Source organism: Dipodomys spectabilis, unplaced genomic scaffold (genome assembly GCF_019054845.1).
Source record: "Dipodomys spectabilis isolate Male_0828 unplaced genomic scaffold, ASM1905484v1 ptg000477l, whole genome shotgun sequence".
NCBI lineage: Eukaryota > Metazoa > Chordata > Mammalia > Rodentia > Heteromyidae > Dipodomys > Dipodomys spectabilis.
Genome location: NW_024871154.1, coordinates 2,095,509 through 2,118,361, shown reverse-complemented (window position 1 = coordinate 2,118,361; position 22,853 = coordinate 2,095,509). Strand labels below are relative to the sequence as shown.

The 22,853-nt window shown below is 42.7% G+C and overlaps 1 protein-coding gene across 10 annotated transcripts in view; it reads left to right on the top strand.

Moving 5' to 3' along the window:
* Positions 1-22,853, top strand: part of Scn8a (sodium voltage-gated channel alpha subunit 8) — a 124,981-nt gene that overhangs the window by 77,505 nt on the left and 24,623 nt on the right. For all 10 annotated transcript variants that reach the window (XM_042668809.1, XM_042668805.1, XM_042668813.1 and 7 more), the window contains 7 exons: positions 3,785-4,023; positions 10,256-10,429; positions 13,267-13,623; positions 16,572-17,042; positions 17,500-17,617; positions 18,101-18,255; positions 18,907-19,080. In XM_042668809.1, coding sequence (XP_042524743.1) covers positions 3,785-4,023; positions 10,256-10,429; positions 13,267-13,623; positions 16,572-17,042; positions 17,500-17,617; positions 18,101-18,255; positions 18,907-19,080 — 1,688 coding nt within the window. The remainder of the gene's footprint in view (positions 1-3,784; positions 4,024-10,255; positions 10,430-13,266; positions 13,624-16,571; positions 17,043-17,499; positions 17,618-18,100; positions 18,256-18,906; positions 19,081-22,853) is intronic.

The window sequence follows — 22,853 nt, the reverse complement described above, 5'->3', positions numbered from 1 at the left end:
GGCTCTGTTCCCCTCTCCCCCTCCCCGCCCCCCCCTCGCTAATCCTAGGGCTTGAACTCAGGGCTGGGCACTGTCCCTGAGCTTCTTTGTGCTCAAGACTATCATTCTGGGCTGGGATTGTGGCATAGTGGTAGAATGTTTGCCTAGCATGTATGAAACCCTGAGTTTGATACCCAAGTACCACATACATAGAAAAAAAGCTGTGGGGGGTGTGGGACTGGGAAGAGGGCCTTGCATGCATGAAACCCTGGGTAAGCAGAAAAAAAACTGGAAGCGGCGCTATGGCTCAAAATGGTAGAGCACTAGCATTGAGCTAAATGGCTGAGAGACAGCACCCAGACCCAGAATTCAGGCCCATGATCAACAAAAAAGAAAAAAAAAAAAAGAAAGCTAGAAGTGGCTCTGTGGCTTAAGTGGCAGGGTGCTAACCTTGAGCAAAAGAAGCTCACGGACAGTGCCCAGGCCCTGAGTTCAAGTCCCAGGACTGGCCAAAGTGGGGAGGGGGGAAGAGTAGCATTCTACCACTTGAGCTACAGTTTCACTTCCAGCTAAATTTCTGAGTAAATAAATTTCTAAGTAATTTATTGGAGATAAGAGTCTCACAGAGGGGGCTGGGAAGGTGGCTCAGTGGTAGAGCGCTTGCCTTGCATGCATGAGGCCCTGGGTTCGATTCCTCAGCACCACATAAGCAAAAAGAAAAAAGTTGGAAGTGGCGCTGTGGCTCAAGTGGTAGAGTGCTATCCTTGAACTGAAGAGCTGAGGGACAGCACCCAGGCGCAGAGTTCAGGCCCCACAACCGGACCCAAAAAAAAAAAAGAGTCTCACAGAGCCAGGCACTGGTGGCTCACATATGTAATCCTGGCTACTCAAAAGGCTGTGATCCTCAGATCACAGTTCAAAGCCAGCCTGGACAGAAAAGTCCATGAGCCTCTTAACTCTGGAAGTGGCATTGTAACTCAAAGTGGTAGGGCCCTAGCTTTGAGCATAAGAGCTCATGGACAGTGCCCAGGCCCCAAGTTCAAGCCCCATCACCAACAATAAAAAAAAAGAGTCGGGGCTGGGAAGGTGGCTCAGTGGTAGAGTGCTTGCCTTGCATGCCTGAGGCCCTGGGTTTGATTCCTCAGCACCACATAAGCAAAAAGAAAAAAGCCGGAAGTGGCACTGTGGCTCAAGTGGTAGAGCACTAACCTTGAGCTGAAGACCCAAAAACAAAACAAGAGTCTAATGGACTTTCCTTCCCCAGCTGGCTTTGAACCACAGTCCTCGGATCTCAGCCTCTTGAGTAGCTAGGATTACAGACATGAGCCACTGGCACCCAGCTAGGCTCTGCTTTTAGAAGAGATAGAGACAAAGGGTAAGACAAAAAAGACTAAAAAGGAAAGAAGAAAAAAGAGGAAGAAGAAGCTCAGAAAAAAGCAATAAGGGAGAAGAAGAATAGATGAAAAGGAGAAAGGAATGAAGCTTATATTGCTAACCTAGATGTAAACTGCAAACTCATTGAAAGTGGGGCCAGTAACCTGTACCATTTTGAGACTGTAATAGATATATTTCATGTGATGGCTAGCTGACGACACCTTTTCTGTTGATACAGATAATAATGGCAAGTATTTCCACGGCATTTACTCTCTCCTGAGATATTCTGAGGCACTGCACAGCCACTGTAGTTTGTTTAATTCAGCAAATTGAAGTAATTTGCCCAAACTCATTTATTTAGCAAGTATCTGAGCTGATATTAGAACCTACAGGTACATACAGCCTCTGTGCTTTGTTGTTTTGCTTTGTTTTGTTGCTGGTTTGTTTTTTTTGTTTTTGTTATTTTGTCTTGGGGCTTGAGCTCTAGGCCTGAGTGCTAACCCTCAGCTTTTCAGTTCTAGCCCTCTACCACTTGAACCACAGTGTCACTTCTGTTTTTCTGATGGTTAATTGGTGATAAGAACCAGGGCTGGGAACATGGCTCAGTGGTAGAGTGCTTGCCTTGCATGCATGAGGCCCTGGGCTCGATTCCTCAGCACCACACAAGCAAAAAGAAAAAAGCCAGAAGTGGTGCTGTGGCTCAAGTGGTAGAGTGCTAGCCTGAAGCTGAAGAGCTGAGGGACAGCACCCAGGCCCAGAGTTCAGGCCCCACGACAGGACCCAGAAAAAAAAAGTCTCACAGACTTTCATGCCTGGGCTGGCTTTGAACAGTGATCCTCAGATCTTAGCCACTTGAGTAGCTACAGAAAAGTGTTTGTTTGGGAGAGCCAAACTGCTGGGCCCATATTCTAGAGTAGGGTGTAGCAAGTAGCAGCTCAAACTAATGACAGAGAGAGATTTGATAGGGAAGAGAGAGAAAAAAGTGTAGCTGGAGCAGATGAGGAAGTGATCTCAGAGCCTGGGGGACCTCCTGCTGACCCACCACTGCCTGTGACCGGTCACCTGGTGGTTACAGGTGCTGGGCGGGGGCTTCTAGAGAGGGCTGAGCAGCAGTCCTGCACTGAGAGAGAACAAAAGGGAAGGGGTCTGCATGCAGTCTCCCAAGGAGATAAAGCAAAGGGAAAATTAATATTACCATGCAAAATACAATGTTTATTTTTTAGTGAACCTTACCATGTGCCAGGCACTGTGCTGCTGGCTGGTGTGCATACATCTTCTCCTTTTATTCTTGTTCTTTGTGTGTGTGTGTGCTAGTTCTGGGACTTAAACTCAGGGCCTGGACACTGTCCCTGACCTTTGTGTTCAAGGCTAGCACTCTACCATTGGAGCTATAGCCCCACTTCCAGCTTTTTTGGTGCTTTATTAGAGAGAAGAGTCTCACAAACTTTCTTGCCTGGACTGGTTTTGAACCATGACCCTCAGATCTTAGCCTACTGAGTAGCTAGGATTATAGGTGTGAACCACCAGTGCCCAGCTTCCCTTAAAGTCATAACCTTGTGACCTGAACTTCAGTGCTCAAATCTATAAAAAATAAAGATAATAAAAAAAAATTATTGCCTGGCTGGGACTATGGCTTTGAGTGCTTGCCTAGCATGCATGAATCTCCAGGTTCAATTCCTCAGTACCACATACACAGAAAAAGCCCAAAGTGGCACTGTGGCTCAAGTGGTACAGTGCTAGCCTTGAGCAAAAGAAGCTCAGAGACAATGCCCAGGTCCTGAGTTCAAGCCCCAGGACTGGAGGGAAAAAAAAGTGCCTTTGCTGGGTACCAGTGGCTTACACCAGTAATCCTAGCTTCTCTGGAGGCTGAGATAAGAGGGTCAGTGATTTGAAGCCAGCTGAAGCAAGAAAGGTCCTGGGTCTCTTATCTCCAAAAAAAAAAAACAACTCCCAAAGCAGGGCTGTGGCTCAAGTGATAGAGTGCTAGCTTTGAGCACAAAAGCTCAGAGATAGCACCCAGAGCCTGTTTAAGCCTCAGGACTGGCAACTCCCCCCGCAAAAAAAAAAAATCAGTTCCTTTTTTTACATACAAGACAATAAGGCGTAGAGAATTCAGTTACCTTACCTGAGATCATGCCACTTTTGAGTACTAAGCCAGTTGAACCAGAAAGTCAGGCTCCAGAGGTGAAGCTCTAACCATGTTCTGTCCCGATAATGGTGAATTGAGTCTTACTCATAGCTAGACCATTATGAAGAGGGAAGTGTGACTTGCTCTTCTCTAACATAAAAGGAATCACTGAAGATTGTCAGCACTCAAGCAGCCTTTATTCACCTAGTAATAAGATAATAACCTAACCAGAGGACCATACTGCATATCCCCTTCATTTTCTCTTTTTGATTGAAGACCATCTTTGTTCTTTCCTTACTCCAGAGTTAGAAGAGTCTCAGAGAAAGTGCCCACCGTGCTGGTATAAGTTTGCCAATACTTTCCTCATCTGGGAATGTCATCCCTACTGGATAAAGCTGAAAGAGATTGTGAACTTGATTGTTATGGACCCCTTTGTGGACTTAGCCATCACCATCTGCATTGTTCTAAATACACTGTTCATGGCCATGGAGCACCACCCTATGACACCACAGTTTGAACATGTCCTGACTGTAGGAAATCTGGTAAGATGGAGTTCTTTCTCCTGATGTTATGATTTGAATATGTTCTGCCTATACCATATCATGTTCTGTATGGGAAGCCGGAGTTTAGTTGACAAGAAAGTAATAGTTAATTGGAAGACAAATGCTCCCACATATGCCACAGTACCAGCTGCTTCTGCTTACTGTTGTGATCTCTTGGCTGTTTCCTCTTTTCTGCAGAACTTTGAAGACGTCATTTAGGAGCTATTGGCAGGAAACCAACTGTGGTGACAGAATGGGAGACAAGGGACAGTGGGTTGGTTTCAGCACCCTGAGCCAAGGACTTCTGGGGGTTTTTTTTGTTTTGTTTTGTTTTTCATTCTGTTTCTCACATGGATTCCTGCATTGCTCCAAAAAGTCACTCCCCTTTCACCTTAAGAACAACCACTCCAAGATAAAGAATCATTCTAGTGTATTAATCTCTGTGAGGTTGCTGCATTGTTGGATCATACTTATCCATATGGGAACTATTTATGGGAAGTTTCTTAATTCTACTGTTTTCTCTCTACATCCAAATTCTGGGCCATCATCCAGTTTCTGCCATTAGTTAAGCTATGCCAAACATATTTTAATGTTAGCTTCAGTCATGTATTTATTATGTTATTTAGAAGATAAGTATGCAGTTTAAAAAAAAAACAGATTACATAGTGTATCCTGAAGTCAAATAGTTATGATTGGATATGATCTGTTTTCCTTTAATACAAAAATCAGAAAGTAATTAAATTTTGATCCATAGTAAGGAGTTAGTTGGAAATAATCCTCTGTCAGGGGTAGGGAATGATTTTTCTGTCAGACTATTTGGATACATAACATCATTTTCAGGCCATACAAAAGTACCAATATAGGCAGTCAACATAAAACATACTTGTCTATCCTATATGTACCAAATGATTTCGTGGGCTTTATATGGTCCAAGACTGGATCCTCACTCCTGCTAGGTCATCTGGGCCTCATTATTCCTTAGGAGTTGCACCATGAGAACTATGTTCACATTTAATTTCAAAATGATCTCTGCCCAATGTTTCTCTCTCTCTCTTTTTCTCTCTCCCTTTTCTCTCTCTCTCTCACTCACTCACTTAAACACATGCACATACACAATTTCTACCTTAAGTCTTAATAACTAACATATTTAAATTTGTTCTTATTCTGAAAACATTTTCTTCAGCACAGAATTCCTTAGCTTCCATGACCTTAATGTTACAGATTATATGTCAGTTATTTTGTAGAATTTCCTCAGTTTAGGGCAGTGTGATCTTCATGATTACACATGGCTTACACACTGGTTGGCATATCACTTGAGTTGGGCTATCTTGTTCTTATTGCATTTTCCATTTGTCCCCTGGCTGGGTTTGATCACTTGGTTAGGGTAGTATTAATCAGGCTTCTCCTTGTATAGTTACTTTTTCTATAATAAAAAAAATGCTATTCACAAGTTAAATGGTAACCCCTTTGTACAACTACTTAAAAATAATAAAAATACAGGCTGGGAATGTGGCTTAGTGGTAGAGTGCTTGCCTAGCATGCATGAAGTCCTGGGTTTGATTCCTCAGTAACACATAAACAGAAAAAGCTGGAAATAGCACTATGGCCCAAGTGGTAGAGTGCTAGCCTTGAGCAAAAGAAGCTCAGGGACAGTACCCAGGCCCTGAGTTCAAGTCCCAGGATTGGCAAAAATTATATACATATAAAATTTCAAAAATGTTATTCAAGGGGCTGGGAAGGTGGCTCAGTGGTAGAGTGCTTGCCTCACATGCATGAGGCCCTGGGTTTGATTCCTCAGCACCACATAAGCAGAAAAAAGCTCAAAGTGGTATTGTGGCTCAAGTGGAAGAGCTCTAGCCTTGAGCTGAAGAGCTGAGGGACAGCGCTGAGGCTCAGAGTTCAGCCCCACAACCAACAAAAATAAAATAAAATAAATGTTATTCAAAAGCTGGGTGCTAGTGGCTCATGCCTGTAATCCTAGCTAGTTAGGAGTCTGAGATCTCATGGTTCAGAGTCAGCCTGAGCAGGAAAGTTTGTGAGACTCTTATCTCCAATTAACTACCTAAAAACCAGAAGTAGAGCTATGGTTAAAAGTGGAAGAGCTCTAGTCTTGAGCAAAAAAGCTCAGGGATAGCACCCAAACCCTGAGTTCAAACCCTATGAGTGACCAAAAAAAAAAAAACTATTTAGCCAAGAAGGCTGAGATCTGAAGATCACAGTTTGACGTCAGACTGGGCAGCAAAATCCTTAAGACTGTTATCTCTAATTAACCACCAAAAAGCCAAATGTAGAGCTCTGGCTTCAGTGGTAGAGTGCTAGCCTTGAGCAAAACCAAGCACAGGTAGTACCCAGACCTTGGGTTCAACCTCAAGGACCAGAACAACAACAAAATGCTACTCATTTATTCTATCTTTGGAATTACAATTAATATGTATCTTTAGGGAAGATACTATCTAAATATCCCATTTAACTTTTATGCTTTTATTTATTTCAGTATAGACTCATAGTTTCAGCCTTTTTTTTTTCTTTTTTCTTTTCTTTTCTTTTTTTTTTGCCAGTCCTGGGGCTTGAACTCAGGGCCTGAGCACTGTCCTCAAGGTTAGAGCTCTACCACTTGAGCCACAGCACAACTTCCAACTTTTCTGTTTATGTGTTACTGAGGAATCGAACTAGGGCTTCATGCATGCTAGGCAAGCACTCTACCACTAAGCCACATTCCCAGCCCCTGAGCCATTTATTCTGATGCTTAAACTACCTGATTTAGCCATCAGTCCTTCAACCTGGTTTCTATGTCTTGACAATATCCTCATCCCTTCCTTGTTTTTTGGTATCACAAGATAATCCAGGCTAGTTTTGCATTTTTTCCTGGAATCAGCCATTCTCACAAAGTCCTCATTCTTTTATGGAAAATAGAATTTTAATGTCAAGATCTAGAATCTGAGTGTGATTACTACTTGGAGAAACATACAACCTTTTCAGTAGGGAGCTCCCTGGCTGTATGTAGTAACAAGCTTGAAGGGATGCTGTCACCTCCATGCAAGTCCTGCACACAAGGTTCTTTCTCCTTTTCTTTTTTTCCTATATTTGTAACTCCCCATGCCTGGAACCCTTAAGTCACACATGCTACATGCCCCCTCAGCATCTTCACCACTACCCCCCATGGATGCCTCTCAAACTTCTCAGCCTCTGGCAGCCCATCCCAGGCTCCCCCACACTCTTGTTTTCATCTACCCCACTTGACTCTTGAAACATCACAGGGAGCCCTCTCCTGCATGGAGCTCTCCTCACTCTACAGAGGCTTTTCCCAGCACAGAAGCTCTCCTCATTCTGCCTGGACCCTGACTCCTATGCCAAAGCACTTCTCTGCACTCTGCAAAGGCCAACACCTGTCTGTGTGAAACTGTCCTCACCACTCTCCAGGAGCTCTCTCTATAGGCCTTCCTTCCCCCTGGTTCAATCCACATCCTCCTCACTCTCCTGGACACTCATATCCCTCAGTGGGCCACTACTCTGAGTGGTCAACTTCCTTACCCCATTCAGGCTTTGATACCCACATTGAATCTTCCTCTGTGGGGTCCCTTCCCACCCCACTCATGGATCCTCCTCTGTGTGGATCTTTGCCCTGCTTCTGCTCCCACTCTGCCAGCAACCATACTGCTTCCAACATGTACCCCTCCCGTCCCACTTAGGCCCTGTACTTGTGCAGTGTGGCCATTTTAAGCATTTTCAGCATTGCATCTTTAACAACCCTTGCTAGAGTGTGTCCCAGAGTGGACACCTCTCCTTAGTGCTGATAACCCATGCCAAGCTGCTCCTCTACAATAGAACTTTGTCCCTCCTCAAGTACCAACTCCCCAGCTGGGGCTGCACCCTACTAGGTGCCCTGCTTCCCTCCTCAGCTTCTAGCACTTGTATCAGGCTTCCTTCCAAATAGAACACAGCAGGATTTTTGTTTTTTATCAGTCATGGGGCTTGAACTCTGGGCTTGAGTGCTGTCCCTCAGCTCTTCAGCTCAAGGCAAGCACTCTACCACTTGAGCCATAGTGCCACTTCTGGTTTTCTAGTGGTTTATTGGAGATAAGAGTCTCACAGACTTTCCTGCCTGGGCTGGCTTTGAACCTCGATGCTCAGATCTCAGCCTCCTGAGTAGCTAGGATTACAGGCGTGAGCCACTAGCACCCGGAAAAACCTACCCCGGGCGGGCGTTGGTGGCTCACACCTGTAATCCTAGCTATTCGGGAGGCTGAGATCTGAGGATCACAGTTCAAAGGCAGGAAAGTCCATGAAACTCTTATCTCCATTAAACCACTCAGGAATATGGAAGTGGCGCTGTGGCTCAAGTGGTAGAGCGCTAGCCTTGAGCTGAGTTCAAGCCCCACAACCAACAAAAATAAAAGGCCTAATGGATAAAATATTATCTCTAAAAATGTAATATTCAGTTCAAGCCCTTGTGTGGGTAACCTAGAATGAGGCTAATGGTTATTACAAACACGCTGGGATTTGACCTTTTCCTCCAGCATGCTACCTGAAATGCTATGGCCTGAAAGATAGAAGAAGTGGGAAGTGGGAAGTGGGAGGTGCTGTCAGACAGAATGAGAGATAGGAAGAAGTCATTCTTGCATGCAATAAGCTATAAACCCAACATTTACATTGTTATCATACTGAAAAAATCAAAAGGAAGCACCAAAATCTCCAAAATTTACTGGATATACTTATCCAGTAAAATATTTGGGCAACAAATGTGAGAATTAGGAAGACTGTGTAGCAACATAGATGAAATCATGGTAAATAGGAAAGTTAGACCCATATGTATATGCATTTGAAAAACTCAGGATATATGTAAAAATGACAATTATGTATAAAGTAATGATTTTTTTATAATATTCAGTAGCTTCTATGGCTTAAAAGGATTCTTGCAATATATGTCTAGGTTTGGGAAGACATGTAATACCAAATCACAAATAAAACAGTGTATTTCTAAAGCCAGAAATAAATGGCTCACTATACTTCTAGCTACTCAAGAGGGTAAGATCTAAGGATTTGTGGGATTTTTTTTTGGTTTTGATTTTTTTTGGGTTTTTTCTTGGTTAGTCGTGGGGTTTGAATTCAGGGCCTGGGTGTTGTCCCTGAGCTTTTTCACTCAAGGCTAACACTGTACCACTTTAAGCCACAACGCCACTTTTTTCTGGTGGTAATTGGAGTCTTTCTTGCCTGAGCTAGCTTTGAACCTTGATCCTCAGATTTTAGCCTCCTAAATAGCTAGGATTACAGGTGTGAGCCACCAGCACCCCGCATTGAGATTATGGTTTGAAGCCAGCCTAGGTAGGAAAGTCTATGAGACTCTTGTCTACAATCAACTACCAAAAAGGCTAGAAATGAAGTTGTGGTTCATGATTGAGTGCTAGCCTTGACCAAAGCTCAGGGACAGCACTCAAGCCCTGAGTTCAAGCCCCAAGATTGGTTTAAAAAAGAACAACAAAACATAAAACTGTGTATTTCTGATTTAATTATGGTATGTGTGACCTTTTTCTGTAGGTTTCATTTTACTTTTAAATGACGTATAATTGTACATGTTTATGGGATACAATGTAATGTTTCAATACATGTAAATATTATGTAATGGTCAATTTAGCATAATTACCATATCCCTTGCCTCCATCATTCATCTTACGTCTGCGATGAGAACATTGAAAAATCCTCGCTATTTTGGAATACAGGATACATTGTTGGTAATAATAGTCACTCTACCATAAAAATAGAGCACCAGAACCTCATTCTATCCAAAGATTATACTCTCTGATCATTATATCCCACCCTCACTCTCTGCTCCCTTACTCCCTACCCCTTGCTCACCCAGCCTCTCTGGCCATTAGCTATTCTCTGTTTCTATGAGACTTATTTTTTTAGAAAAGCAATGGTACCAAGCATATACATTCAGATGACTTCTGGCCCTTTAAAACAATCAGGCAGCCTTGTGTACTATTAGCATTGCTTAGATAGTTGTTGTTGTTGTTTTAAGTACCCTTTGAACAGCATGAATTGGGTGGTTCTAGTAACAAAGATAAAGACTTTGGGCCTAAGGACTTCTGTAAGAGGATAATGAGGCTTTCCTGCCTCCTGTTAGGTGCTCTTAGGACATCTGGCTCCTAGGTTTCTTGGACGTGTTGTATCCCAAGATGATAAAAGCATCTTCTCCCTGTTATTTCTTTTCTTCACCACCTGCCTTCTTCAGGTTTTCACTGGAATTTTCACAGCAGAAATGTTCCTGAAGCTCATAGCCATGGATCCCTACTATTATTTCCAAGAAGGTTGGAACATTTTTGACGGATTTATTGTCTCCCTCAGTTTAATGGAACTGGGTCTAGCAGACGTGGAGGGGCTTTCGGTGCTGCGATCTTTCCGATTGGTATTCTATATTTCTCCAATTTCTTTTAACATTTTCTATCTTGCAACTATGATAAACAAATTTATATCAATTAATTAAATGTTGTAAAAAAAAGTCTTAAATACATTCTGCTTCCAATTCCACTTAGTCATTTATTTAGCCACTAAAATACTGAAAACTTTACTGCTAAATGCATATTATAGGAGTTAGTTTTTATAATTAATAAGCAACAGGGAGTGAGATTGATTGGAATACAATGTAATCATGTGTGGAGATGGAACAATGAAATCTTCCCTGTAACTAATAGAAGCTAATAAAAAGTCAATAAACAACAGTATCTATATTAGGGAAGTTCCTCAGATAGTAGTACCTAATCTATAAAATGAAAGATTTCCAGGAGCCTTTCTGAGGCCAAATTTGGATTGTGAGCTATGTTCCTTTCTTTCTTTTCTTTTTTTTTTTTTGGTGGTGGTGGTTGTGGGGCTTGAACTCTGGGTCTGGGCGCTGTCATTCAGCTCTTCAGCTCAAAGCTAGCACTCTACCACTTGAGCCACAGCACCACTTCCAGCTTTTTCTGTTTATGTGTTGCTGAGGAATCAAACATAGGGACTGATGCATGCGAGGCAAGCACTACCACTAAACTTTCCCAGTCCTTTGTGAGCTATATTCTTATCTGAGAGTCCCCCTGAAATAGCAAGAAGTTCCCTGAGTCCAAAGATGGCTTTTCTCATTTCTTCTGTTGTGATGACCCCCGTCTAGAAAGTAAGAATAAGATAATTTGTTAAATTATATCAAGTTGTTGAGTGCTGGCCTTATTTTCCATATCATTAGCTCAGAAAGATTTTTATTAATGTGAATAAGTTAATGTTTGAATTACTAAAATAATAGAGAGCTGAGTTAATGAAATTTTGAGAGAGTCTCAGATAGGCACAGATATAAATGACTTCGTAGTAAGTCCCAGTAGGCCGAGGTACCCTGGGGGCATCTAACTTGACATTCACTGCTGCTTCCCTACCTTTGGAACTAGCTTTGCTTTCCTTTCCAGATCAGGAAAATACTACAGTCCTTACAGCCCAACGTATTTCAGGTTTTTTCATTGGGATATTCAGAGACCGAGGAAAGAGAATTAAAATCGAATGCATCTATTGGTGAAACAGATCTCACTGGGTCCAAGTCCCAAATAACATCTGCCTAATTTCTGAAACTTCTCTTACTACTGCTTGCCCACCCCATCTCCAAGTGTACTTTTTGAAAAATCTTTTGTTTTCTCAAGTACATGAGAAAGGATTGGAAGACAAAAACCTTAGAACTAATATTGTGAGTAAATTGGTAGCTAGTCAGGGAAAGCAACGTGAATGTCTCAACTGTGCACAGAAGGCAACACCTGGTAAATCTGGAACTCTCAGATAAGACTCAATAGTGGCTTGAAACAGAGGTCCAGATCAGTGCCAGGGCTATCTTATCAGAATTCCTGTTCTGTTAGATGTCAGTTATTTGCTAATTTATGACACCTAACAGTGATCTTTTGCGATCAGTGTAATGGCCAAGCCACCATGGTTTTAATGCATTATAATTCTGTCAGATCATTCTGAATGGAATCATTCATAACAGAACAGATATTCTTTTTTTTTTTTCCCCCCTTCGGTCTGGTCGTGGGGCCTGAACTCTAGGCCTGGGCGCTGTCCCTCAGCTCTTCAGCTCAAGGCTAGCACTCTACCACTTGAGCCACAGTGCCACTTCCAGCTTTTTTTTGCTTATGTGGTGCTGAGGAATCAAACCCAGGGCCTCATGCATGCAAGGAAGGTGCTCTACCACTGAGCCACCTTCCCAGCCCTAGAGCAGATATTCTTGATAAATAGGAACTAATAACAGTACAGCCCCTGTTCATAAAATGTTTGATATGTAGAACTATCTCTACTTGGGAGTTGTACTTTTCTTCCATGTTATTCTGAGTATACCAGAAAGTTTCATGTCAGCCATTGATTCTTTTGTTACCAGAAAACAAACGGAGATTTGGAAAGCAAAATGGAAATACTAGAATTTTTTTTAGAAGAAAATTACTTTTTTATTGTCTTTATAACATTTATCTTTTAGTTTCCTACAGACTACATTTTCTTTGTAATATCCCTTGAGACATTAAAGGAGAAGTCAGTAAAAGTTATGTTCATGTATGAGTTTTGGGGTTTTGGTTTTTGTTTTTTTCCAGTCCTGTGGCTTGAACTCAGGCCTGGACACTGTCCCTAAGACTCTTTGTGCTCTAGACTAGTGCTCTACCACTGGAGCCACTGCACCACTTCTGGCTTTTTCTGAGTAGTTTATTGAAGATAAGAGTCTCATGGACTTTTCTGCCCAGGCTAGCTTCAAACTACAGCCCTCAGATCTCAGTCTCCTGAGTAGCTAGGATTATAGATATAAGCCACTGGCCCCTGGCTGCATGTACGAGTTTTTAAAAAGTAAATTACTGTAACCCCTCTATATATCACCCTTACAATAAAATAAAAATTTTTTTTTAAATAAAAAAGCAGATTGACTCAGGGTTTCTAATATAAAGGACTGCATTTTTTTTTTTTAAGATCTTGACTCTAAATTTTCACTTACTGTGAAGTTAATCCATTTTCCCTTATCTATGTCTCAGTTTCTTCCTTCTATTCTGGGATACTATTAGGAAGTTTTGAGAGGAGTCTTCAAATAAATACCTGCTAAGACTAAAAAAAACAAACAAACAAGTATTTCCCAAGCCTTCTAACTAAATATAAGCTGATCTTGTTAATTTTGTATTTTTATTTTAACCATATGGTGAAAAAAATGATCGGATATCATTTAGTTTTTGTCTGTGTTCATTTTTGTTTTTCCCTTAGCTCCGAGTCTTCAAATTGGCCAAATCCTGGCCCACCCTCAACATGCTGATCAAGATCATTGGCAATTCAGTGGGTGCCCTGGGCAACCTGACCCTAGTGTTGGCCATTATTGTCTTCATCTTTGCCGTGGTGGGGATGCAACTCTTTGGGAAAAACTACAAAGAGTGTGTATGCAAGATCAACCAGGACTGTGAACTCCCTCGATGGCACATGAATGACTTTTTCCATTCCTTCCTCATTGTCTTTCGAGTATTGTGCGGGGAGTGGATTGAGACCATGTGGGACTGCATGGAGGTGGCAGGCCAGGCCATGTGCCTCATTGTCTTCATGATGGTCATGGTTATTGGCAACTTGGTGGTTAGTACTCATTTTTGTTCTTTGCCTTGTACATCCTATCCCTGACCCAGAAGACTGGAGGATTACAATCTGAGGCTGGCCTGGGAAAAGTTAGCATAAGACCTTATCTGGAAAACTAAAGGCAAGAGGGGTAGAGGTATGGCTCAAAAATGGTAAAACAAGTGCTTAGCAAGTGCAACACTTTTGAGTTCATTTTTGAGCGAAGGGAGGGAAGGAAGGAGGATATGCACTAGTGGCTCACACCTATAATCCTAGCTACTCAGGAGGCTGAGATCTGAGGATCAGGGTTCAAAGCCAACTGGACCAGGGAAGTCTATGAGACTCATATCTCCAATTAACCTCCAGAAAACCAGAAGTAGAACTGTGGCTCAACGTGATAGATCACTAGCCTTGAGCAAAAGAGCCTGGACAGTGCCCAGGACCTAAGTTAAAGCCCCATGACCGGCCGAAAAAGAAGGAAGAAAGAGAGGAAGGAAGGAAGGCCGAGTCTCAGACCTTCCACCACATCTGGTGTCCTCAGTAGGCCAGGGAAATGGAGGAAATGCATACTTTAACAAGTATCCTGCCTTAGGAGATCCCTGTGCATGCTGAAGTTTGGCATTACAGTAGCCTGGTTCAGACTTTATCAATCCATACCTGCTTCAGCCTTGTAACTTCCAGTCTCCTTTGTGTGTAGGTAATAGGGATAATTTTCCCAAATCTGCAACTGTTTTATTTATACTCCAACAGTGGAGTCAATAAAATAAGATTCAAAACCCTTGGCCAGGCCTTTAAAGCCTCTCCAACTCCATTTTGTCAGACAAATAGTTTTTTAAATTTTACACATGGACCTGATAACCCAGATACTTAAGAGTTCTTTCACTATATCTATGTCCTACTGTGTGCACTGTGTTATTTCCACCTAAAACCTGACAAAGTAGGGACAAGGGGTGCCTCTCCCCCTTTTCAAAAGTATAACTAAATATTAAAAGTAATCTTCATGTCCAATGTAATAAAAGAGGAAAATTAAACAAAAATAAATGAAGCTTGTTTCTGATAGCTTGACACTTGGCTACACAATTGAACATACAATTCACTATCTGGCTGAAGTTTTATTTTTCTAACTTTTTTGAGACAGGATCTCACTATGTGGTTTTAAACTCCCAAGCTCATAAGAAATGTACTCATTATCTTGCCCATGTAATTGTAGCCCCTCTGTATAGTATTTTCACAATAAAAAAAAAAAAAACTCCCAGGCTCAACCTCCTGAGTGGCTTTGATGACAGTTACATTCTGTCATGCCCAGAAAAGTTATTTCATTTTTATAAGTGTTAGAAAAGCAAAGATACACACTTCTTTTTCTTTCATTTGTGGTACTAGAATTCAACTTATAGTCTCACACATACTCAGCATGTGCTTATGTGCCACGAAGCTATACCTGTAACTCCCAAATTCATTCTCTATTCATTGTATGGCTTACTGACATCCTATTTGTTTTGGTTTTGGTTTTTGGTCGGTTGTGGGGCTTGAACTGTGGGCCTGGGTGCTGTCCCTCAGTTCTTTAGCTCAAGGCAAGCGCTCTACCATTTGAGCCACAGTGCCACTTCGGTTTTCTGAGTGGTTTATTTGGAGCTAAGAGTCTCATGGGATTTCCTGCCTGGGCTGGCTCTGAACCTCGATCCTCAGATCTCAGCCTCCTGAGTAGCTAGGATTACAGGCGTGAGCCACCAATGTCTGATACCTAGTTGTTTTCTAACATGGTTTCTCTAACACATCTACTGCTCAGGAACACATGACATCTGTGTATTCTTTGCCCCTCCCGGTAATCCATGTCCAAACTATTATTTTTTATTTTGGGGTAATTTTCTACCAAACTGAATATTGTCTTGTTTTGTGTGATTATGAGAAATAATATTTTAGAGTACATACGCACAAATACATAACTAATAGGAAAAGGGATGCTATACTCTTTATATTAAAAATAAAACCAGGGCTGGGAATGTGGCTTAGTGGTAGAGTGCTTGCCTAGCATGCATGAAGCCCTGGGTTCTGTTCCTCAGTACCACATAAACAGAAAAGGCCAAAAGTGGCACTGTGGCTCAAGTGGTACAATGCTAGCCTTGAGCAAAAAGAAGCTCAAAGACAGTGCTCAGTCCCTGAGTTCAAGCCCCAGGACTGGCAAAAAATAAATAAATAAAAATAATAAACGTAAAACCAGATCATAAGCAATGACTTGTGCCTGTAATCCTAACTTTTGGTGAGGAGATCAGTAGGACTGACGCCCAAGGACAGCCTGTGTAAAAAGGAAATGAAGGTCCATCTCAACCAACAATCCTGGCATAGCAGTTCATGCCAGTGGTCCCAATTATATAAGAGGAATAAGTAAGAGAATTGTGGTCCAGGCTGGCTTTAAGCCCCTGTCTCAAAGATGACTAAAGCACAAAGGGTTGGGGGCATGGCTCAAGTGGTTGACTGGCTGGCAAGCACAAGTCCCTGACTTCAAACTGCAAAACAAAATTCCCATATAAGCTTCCCCCGCCCCCCCCCCCACCACTTCGGTCATGGGGCTTGAACTGTGGGCCTGGGTGCTGTCCCTTAGTTCTTCAGCTCAAGTCTAGCGTTCTACCACTTGAGCCACAGTGCCACTCACTTCCGGTTTTCTGGTAGCTAATTGGAGATAAGAGTCTCACAGACTTTCCTGCACCATCTGGCTTTGAACCACAACCCTCAGATCTCAGCCTCCTGAGTAACTAGGATTATAGGCATGAGCCACCGCCACCCAGCTCCATATAAGCATTTAAAATACTATATGGAAGGGGGAAAGAAAAACAAAAACTACACACACAGCAGAAACTCTGCATGTGTTGTAAAAACTTTCTCAGCTTCCAATTTGCATCCTATAATGGTGTGGATAACTTTTCCTAATACCATTCTGCACTTGCTCCCCTCTTCTGATGCTGATGATGTAGGTGCTGAACCTGTTTCTGGCCTTGCTTCTGAGCTCCTTCAGTGCAGACAACCTGGCAGCCACTGATGATGATGGAGAAATGAACAACCTGCAGATCTCTGTCATCCGAATCAAGAAGGGTGTGGCTTGGACCAAAGTAAAAGTGCATGCCTTCATGCAGGCGCATTTTAAGCAGCGGGAGGCAGATGAAGTGAAACCTCTGGACGAGTTGTATGAAAAAAAGGCCAACTGTATTGCCAACCACACTGGTGCAGACATCCACCGAAATGGTGATTTCCAGAAGAATGGCAATGGCACAACCAGTGGTATTGGCAGCAGTGTGGAGAAGTACATCATTGATGAGGACCATATGTCCTTCATCAACAATCCCAACTTGACTGTGCGGGTGCCGATTGCTGTAGGCGAGTCTGATTTTGAGAACCTCAACACAGAAGATGTTAGCAGCGAGTCCGATCCTGAGGGCAGCAAAGATGTAAGGTCCCAGCCTAGAAAAAACTGATTCTATGTAGAGCCAACCTGTGAGCTTGGTGGAATGATCCACCAAGTTGGTTCACTTTAAGAACCAACTGTATGCTCCACTATCACTCTGGGCCTTCCCTTGATTCCCAAACTGCCTGGGATGTATCTGGCTTAGCACGTGGATAAACTTCACATCGTTCCCTGCCATCAAGTCTACCTGATCTATAACCCTGAGACCAATTTAGGACCACATTTGTGTCACTGTCTTCCCTAGATGGGTTTTGGCATTATATCCTCTCCAGACACAAGTTTTGAGGGCCCTAGAGTTAAAATTTGCCCATCATAAATTAGAGAAGCTGCAATAAGAATTGTGGGGAAGAAACACAGTAGTTTCCTCCCTCTCAGAGGTGGGATTATGAGTGGATGTGCCTCTACAGAGCTGTTTGATCTCCCTTTTTTTTCCCGTCTAGAAACTGGATGATACCAGCTCCTCTGAGGGGAGCACCATTGACATCAAGCCAGAGGTAGAGGAAGTCCCCGTGGAGCAACCTGAGGAGTACTTGGATCCAGATGCTTGCTTCACAGAAGGTGAAGGAGACAAGGGGAGGACTGGGCATGTGGCATGTGTGCTGTTCACAGACACATCTGTAGTGTCTTCCAGAGCATCCCCATCTCACCATTTTGAAGAAAGTTTATATCGTTTCCCCTGCTCAATTTTGCATATAACACTTTCTTTGTACAATTTTTGTGCTGTTGTTCATCTTCCCTGATATCAGCTCTAACCCTGCCATTAGAAAGGCCTCTTGTATCATGCTGTGCCTGCCTCCTGACTACCCTCTTCTCCCTCTCCCTGCTTCTTCATAGGGCATCTTTCTGGCTCCAGAGGGCCTTGCCCTTAGCCTTTGCAGCATAGCCTCAGCCCTGCTACCCTCCATTCCTGATTCAGACATGCCAAGTCAGCCACTATCCCTGCTACATAGCAGGTGGGGCAGCACCTGGCGGGGCCTGGGAGAGGGCAGGTCTGGGCAGGTCAGTTACCACAGTCTCACCTGCCTCTCCTGCTGCTGCCAGGTTGTGTCCAGCGGTTCAAGTGCTGCCAGGTCAACATTGAAGAAGGGCTAGGCAAGTCTTGGTGGATCCTACGGAAAACCTGCTTCCTCATCGTGGAACACAATTGGTTTGAGACCTTCATCATCTTCATGATTCTTCTCAGCAGTGGCGCCCTGGTGAGGGCCAGAGGACTGTGATGAGGGGTTGGCTGGGGAATGGAATAAAGAGACCAGTGTTAAGGGGTTGGGTGGAGCGCAAACTCAGCATCTCTGAAAGCACAGATTGGCTGTTGTCCCAGACTGATGACCTAGTAAAGTGTTTTGGGCTTGTGTTTTGAGTCTTTAGGATTAGAACCCACACTTATCCATATCCAACCTTTTTTAGACTTTAGCCTAACCCCACTCAAGCCTAAGACCCCCTTTTTCTTAGGATGAGTACATAGATTACCACCAGATTCTTCCTGATGTGCCCCATCCTAAGACCTTTCTTAGACGAACTTTTCTCTCTCAACACCCCAAGGCCTCTTATTCTTCATGTTTTGGCTACCCAAGATAGGAGCTGGTGATGTTTCTATACCCAATCCTTTCAAGCCTAGTGGGTGTGGAGAACCCAGGACATGGCATATATTTGGATTTAGGTCTCTGATGCTCAAGTTTTTATATTCGCCTTGTCCTGAGTCTCCATCATTCATTTGTGAGACATGCAGGGTGCTGAGCACAGCTCCTCTCTGCTTTGATTTCAAATTGTAAATGTCTGTATTTAGGCAGGCACTCAGGGCTCACACCTGTAATCCTATCTGTAATAGGCAGCTGCTGCCTCTCTTCCAGGCCTTCGAGGACATCTACATTGAGCAGAGGAAGACCATTCGTACCATCCTAGAATATGCTGACAAAGTCTTCACCTACATCTTCATCCTGGAGATGTTACTCAAATGGACAGCCTACGGCTTTGTCAAGTTCTTCACCAATGCCTGGTGCTGGCTGGACTTCCTCATAGTGGCTGTACGTGTCCTACTTTCTATTTCTCACCCTTTTCAGGCTGGACCTACCTGAGCTAGGTTATTAGTCAATAGGCAGACTGATGTAGACTTGGGTGAAGGTCATCTCAGGGCACCTTGATCTTAATTTGGGGATGGGAATTCTGAAGACCCTACAGATACTCCAGGGACTAACCAACTCTTTACTCAGATGGGCCTGTCTTAATTTAGATTCAGGGATTTAGGAATAGAAAGAATCATTAGCTTCACAATCTCTTGAGTGGTATCAGAGGTTCATGCTCCAAGCCAATAAAAAGGCAGCTGCTAGCAAATGGGTGAAGGGATAAGGTAGAGGTGCTGGGATGAGGTGAGTGGGGTCTGTGTGGCTCTCCTGGCCTCCCATGGACACTTCCCATACTCAGCCTGAGCAAGTCACTTGCTCAGGGATTTCTACAGTGATTGCCCAATAACAACCCATTTTTCCCTCTAGGTTCCAAGATCACCTCCAGAGCTTGCTGGTCATGACTCCCCATGTTATTTTTCAGGTTGGAAGCTATATCGTTTGTAACTGTCTCGCCCCACTGGCACTTGCTCCTTCTTGACTGTACTAACAATGATTGTTCTTCATTTTGTATAATAACTATAGTTTTTTTTTTCTTCTAGCCAAATCAACATTTAAAGAAACAATGAATGGTAATTGTGGGACCAGGGATGTGGAGAATTCAAATCCTGCTGCGTGCTAAGAAATGTTGTGAAAGTGATGTGGATAGAATCTGGGTCAGTACATTTAGAAGAGAGGTTTTGTAGACTATATGGTGAACTGCCTATAGAGGAGAGAACCTCTAGAATGTAGGATAAAGCAGTATGGCACTATCTCTATCTCCTCTTTCTTCCCTCCCCCTTCCATTTCTCAGGTAACAAGAACCCAGTACTCTGAACCAGTAATGATTTCTGCTCTATAAATGTGTTCCTTTCCCAACACATTGTCTGTTCTCCATGGTTAATGACTGCTTCCAAGAGCAATCACTATCCCCATTTTCATCTCCCATTCCCAAAAAAGCCAGCCTTACGCCTGAATGAGGTGATGAAGCCACCCTGTGCCATTAAGATGAACCAAATAGGTATGGCTCCAGAAGGACCAGAAATGAGACTTTGCAGGCAAAGTCTCAGGAACTATAGATAGTAGGAAAGAGCCCTCCCTCCCTCTGACAGAAAGCTGCACTTCAAAGACTTAGGCAGGATGAGGAATAAACCCTAGAAATCTGGAATCAGGCTGGGCCAGCTGTCTCTGTAGAGAAATTAACACCAGAGTCTTCATTTCACAGTAATTTCTAGAACCACCTAGAGTGGGAGACCATCATTTTCTGAACTTTCAAGCCACTATAGGCAAGCTGTGATTTGGAGCAAAACTTCCCACCATGACCTTTCCATCCACTGAATCACTCTCTTCCTCTTCTTTCTGGGCTGAGGTACTCAGAATCCAAGGCCTCTGCTACCCAAGTTAAGCCACAAAGTACATTCATGATCCTACATATCTCCCTTTATTTAGCCAACCTTTTTATTACTTTTTAGACTAGGTAAAAGTAGATGGAAAGAAATGACATATGTGACCAATTGACTACAACTTATCTGTCCCTTAGTTTGTGGGAATTACTGGATTATTGCATTGCTGTGGTGCCTAACATCAGATCCAGAGAATGCTTCTATAGCAGTGTTGGTGAACAACATAAATTGAATACCATACTTTACATAGAATTGTCCAAGAGCCAGAAGGAATCACAGAGGAACAGACAGGCATAAACCCTTAAAGGGTTTACATTAGGCTCGATGGCATCCCTGGTCTGATTCTAGGCAGCAGTAACCCAGCATTGTGGGAACAAGGCTCTCTAGGATCCTTCATTCTATTGACTTCTTGTCTCCAACAGAATAGTTTATTTATTCTTCACTTATCCAATGTTTACTGAACTACCCACAATCTGAAAAGTCTCATGCTAGGTTTTCCTGCTTTATAAATGTGTTCTTTTCCCAACTCATTGTCTGCAGTCCATGAATAGTGATTCCTGTTGTTTGTGGATGTATGAGCAATACAGGCACTGTCAGATATGAACGCTTCTCTAAGGGCCTGAAAAGATAGGCTCATTCACAAAGAGCTGGAACATGAAGCAGAGTGTGAAGTGGGGAGAAAACAATAGCTGCTAGGGTTGCCACCTGTACCAATTACTTTTCATCACTAACCATATATAAATTTAAAGAAGAAAAGATTTATTTTGGCTCACTGTTTCAGAGGTCTCAGTCCATCATGGTGTGGAGGATGTAGTAGAGCAGAGCAGTTAACAATATGGCAGCCAGGAAGCAGAAGGACTACAGGAAGGGATTAGGGCAAGATATAGACCCCAAGGGCACACCAGTCACCTCCTTCCTCCATCTAGACCTGGCCCTACCCCTACCTTTTACCATCTCCCTATAATACCATCATATTATGAATCTATCAGGGAATTAATCACTTCATTAGATCTCTCAAATCAAATCTTCTCACACCAGCACAGAGGTATACTTTACTAATATAGATCCTTGTTAATCCAATCAAGATTGGCTGTCACACTACCTTTTTAGTGAGAGTAGAAAATAAGGCTTAGACTTGACACTTCTACAACTAGAACTGAGCAGTATGTCTGATCCTTTTAGCATTTTAGAACAACAAAGAGGTTTGAATGTTAGGTCCTAATTTAGCACCATCCCTGAGAGATTCTCTTTCTCCCATTTTAACCACTAGTGATTTTATGCCTGAGTCTGACATTCATCTCCATGTTTATTGCCCTAATGGATATTTGTTCTTTCATTTTGTCTCTTAAAACTAACAAAATCATTATTTTTAAGAGTCACAGGAATAATGAGTAATGAGCCATGTGAATTCCCAAATTTTACTTTTCTCTAGTCCTCTGCTACACTGGAGACTATGTCCTGTGAAAGAATTTTTTTTTCCAGGAAAGTTTCCTCTGTTGTTTGTGGTGAACTGACATATCTTTTCCAGGAATGGGAATATTGAGGTCCACAGAATATTCAGGACCTCAGACTACTGAAAGCATTCTGTTTGAAAATGTTTAATTCTTTTGAAAAAGCTACCCTGTGTTTTTCTTCCATACTTGCAGCTACAGATGTCCTGAATTTTGATGCTTCAGTTCTTTTTTTTTACCTTTTTTCTTCATTCCTTTAAAGTGCACTTCAAGCAATGTTCTGATTTTCTCTCAGTGAAGGTTTAACATGGAAATTCAAGATTGTAAAAGAGCCCCCCGTTTATAAGAAATAGCTCAAATAAGACCTTTATTGAGCTTGCCTTTGGGTATCTCTGCTTAGATGATCAGTTGATCTGAGATGTCCAAAGCATTTACAGCTAGCCTTTGGTTGGCCTCTGCCTACCTCAGAGTTGATTGATAGCAGATACAGCGCCATCTTGAAGAGCTGGGGTCTTCATACCTTGTATGGCCCATAGCCACACATGACTTAGTGTTTTTGCATCCTTTCCCTGCAGTTTCACAGGACTGGCCTAGGGCACTGTTAAACTCAAATACCTGGTTCCCTCAAGTATGCCTATTAAGGCCTGAGAGCAAAATAGTTTTAAATTATTTGTGACTGAGTTGAAAGCACTTGGTAATAGTAGGTAAAAGATACCTCCATTTTTGCTGATCATTATGAATGAAGGGAAATGGTTGGGGTTGCTTTTGAGGCCCCCTTTTTAAGCAAAGATTAACCCTGGACCACCTACCTTTCAAAGAACATAGGTAACATAATGGAACAGAT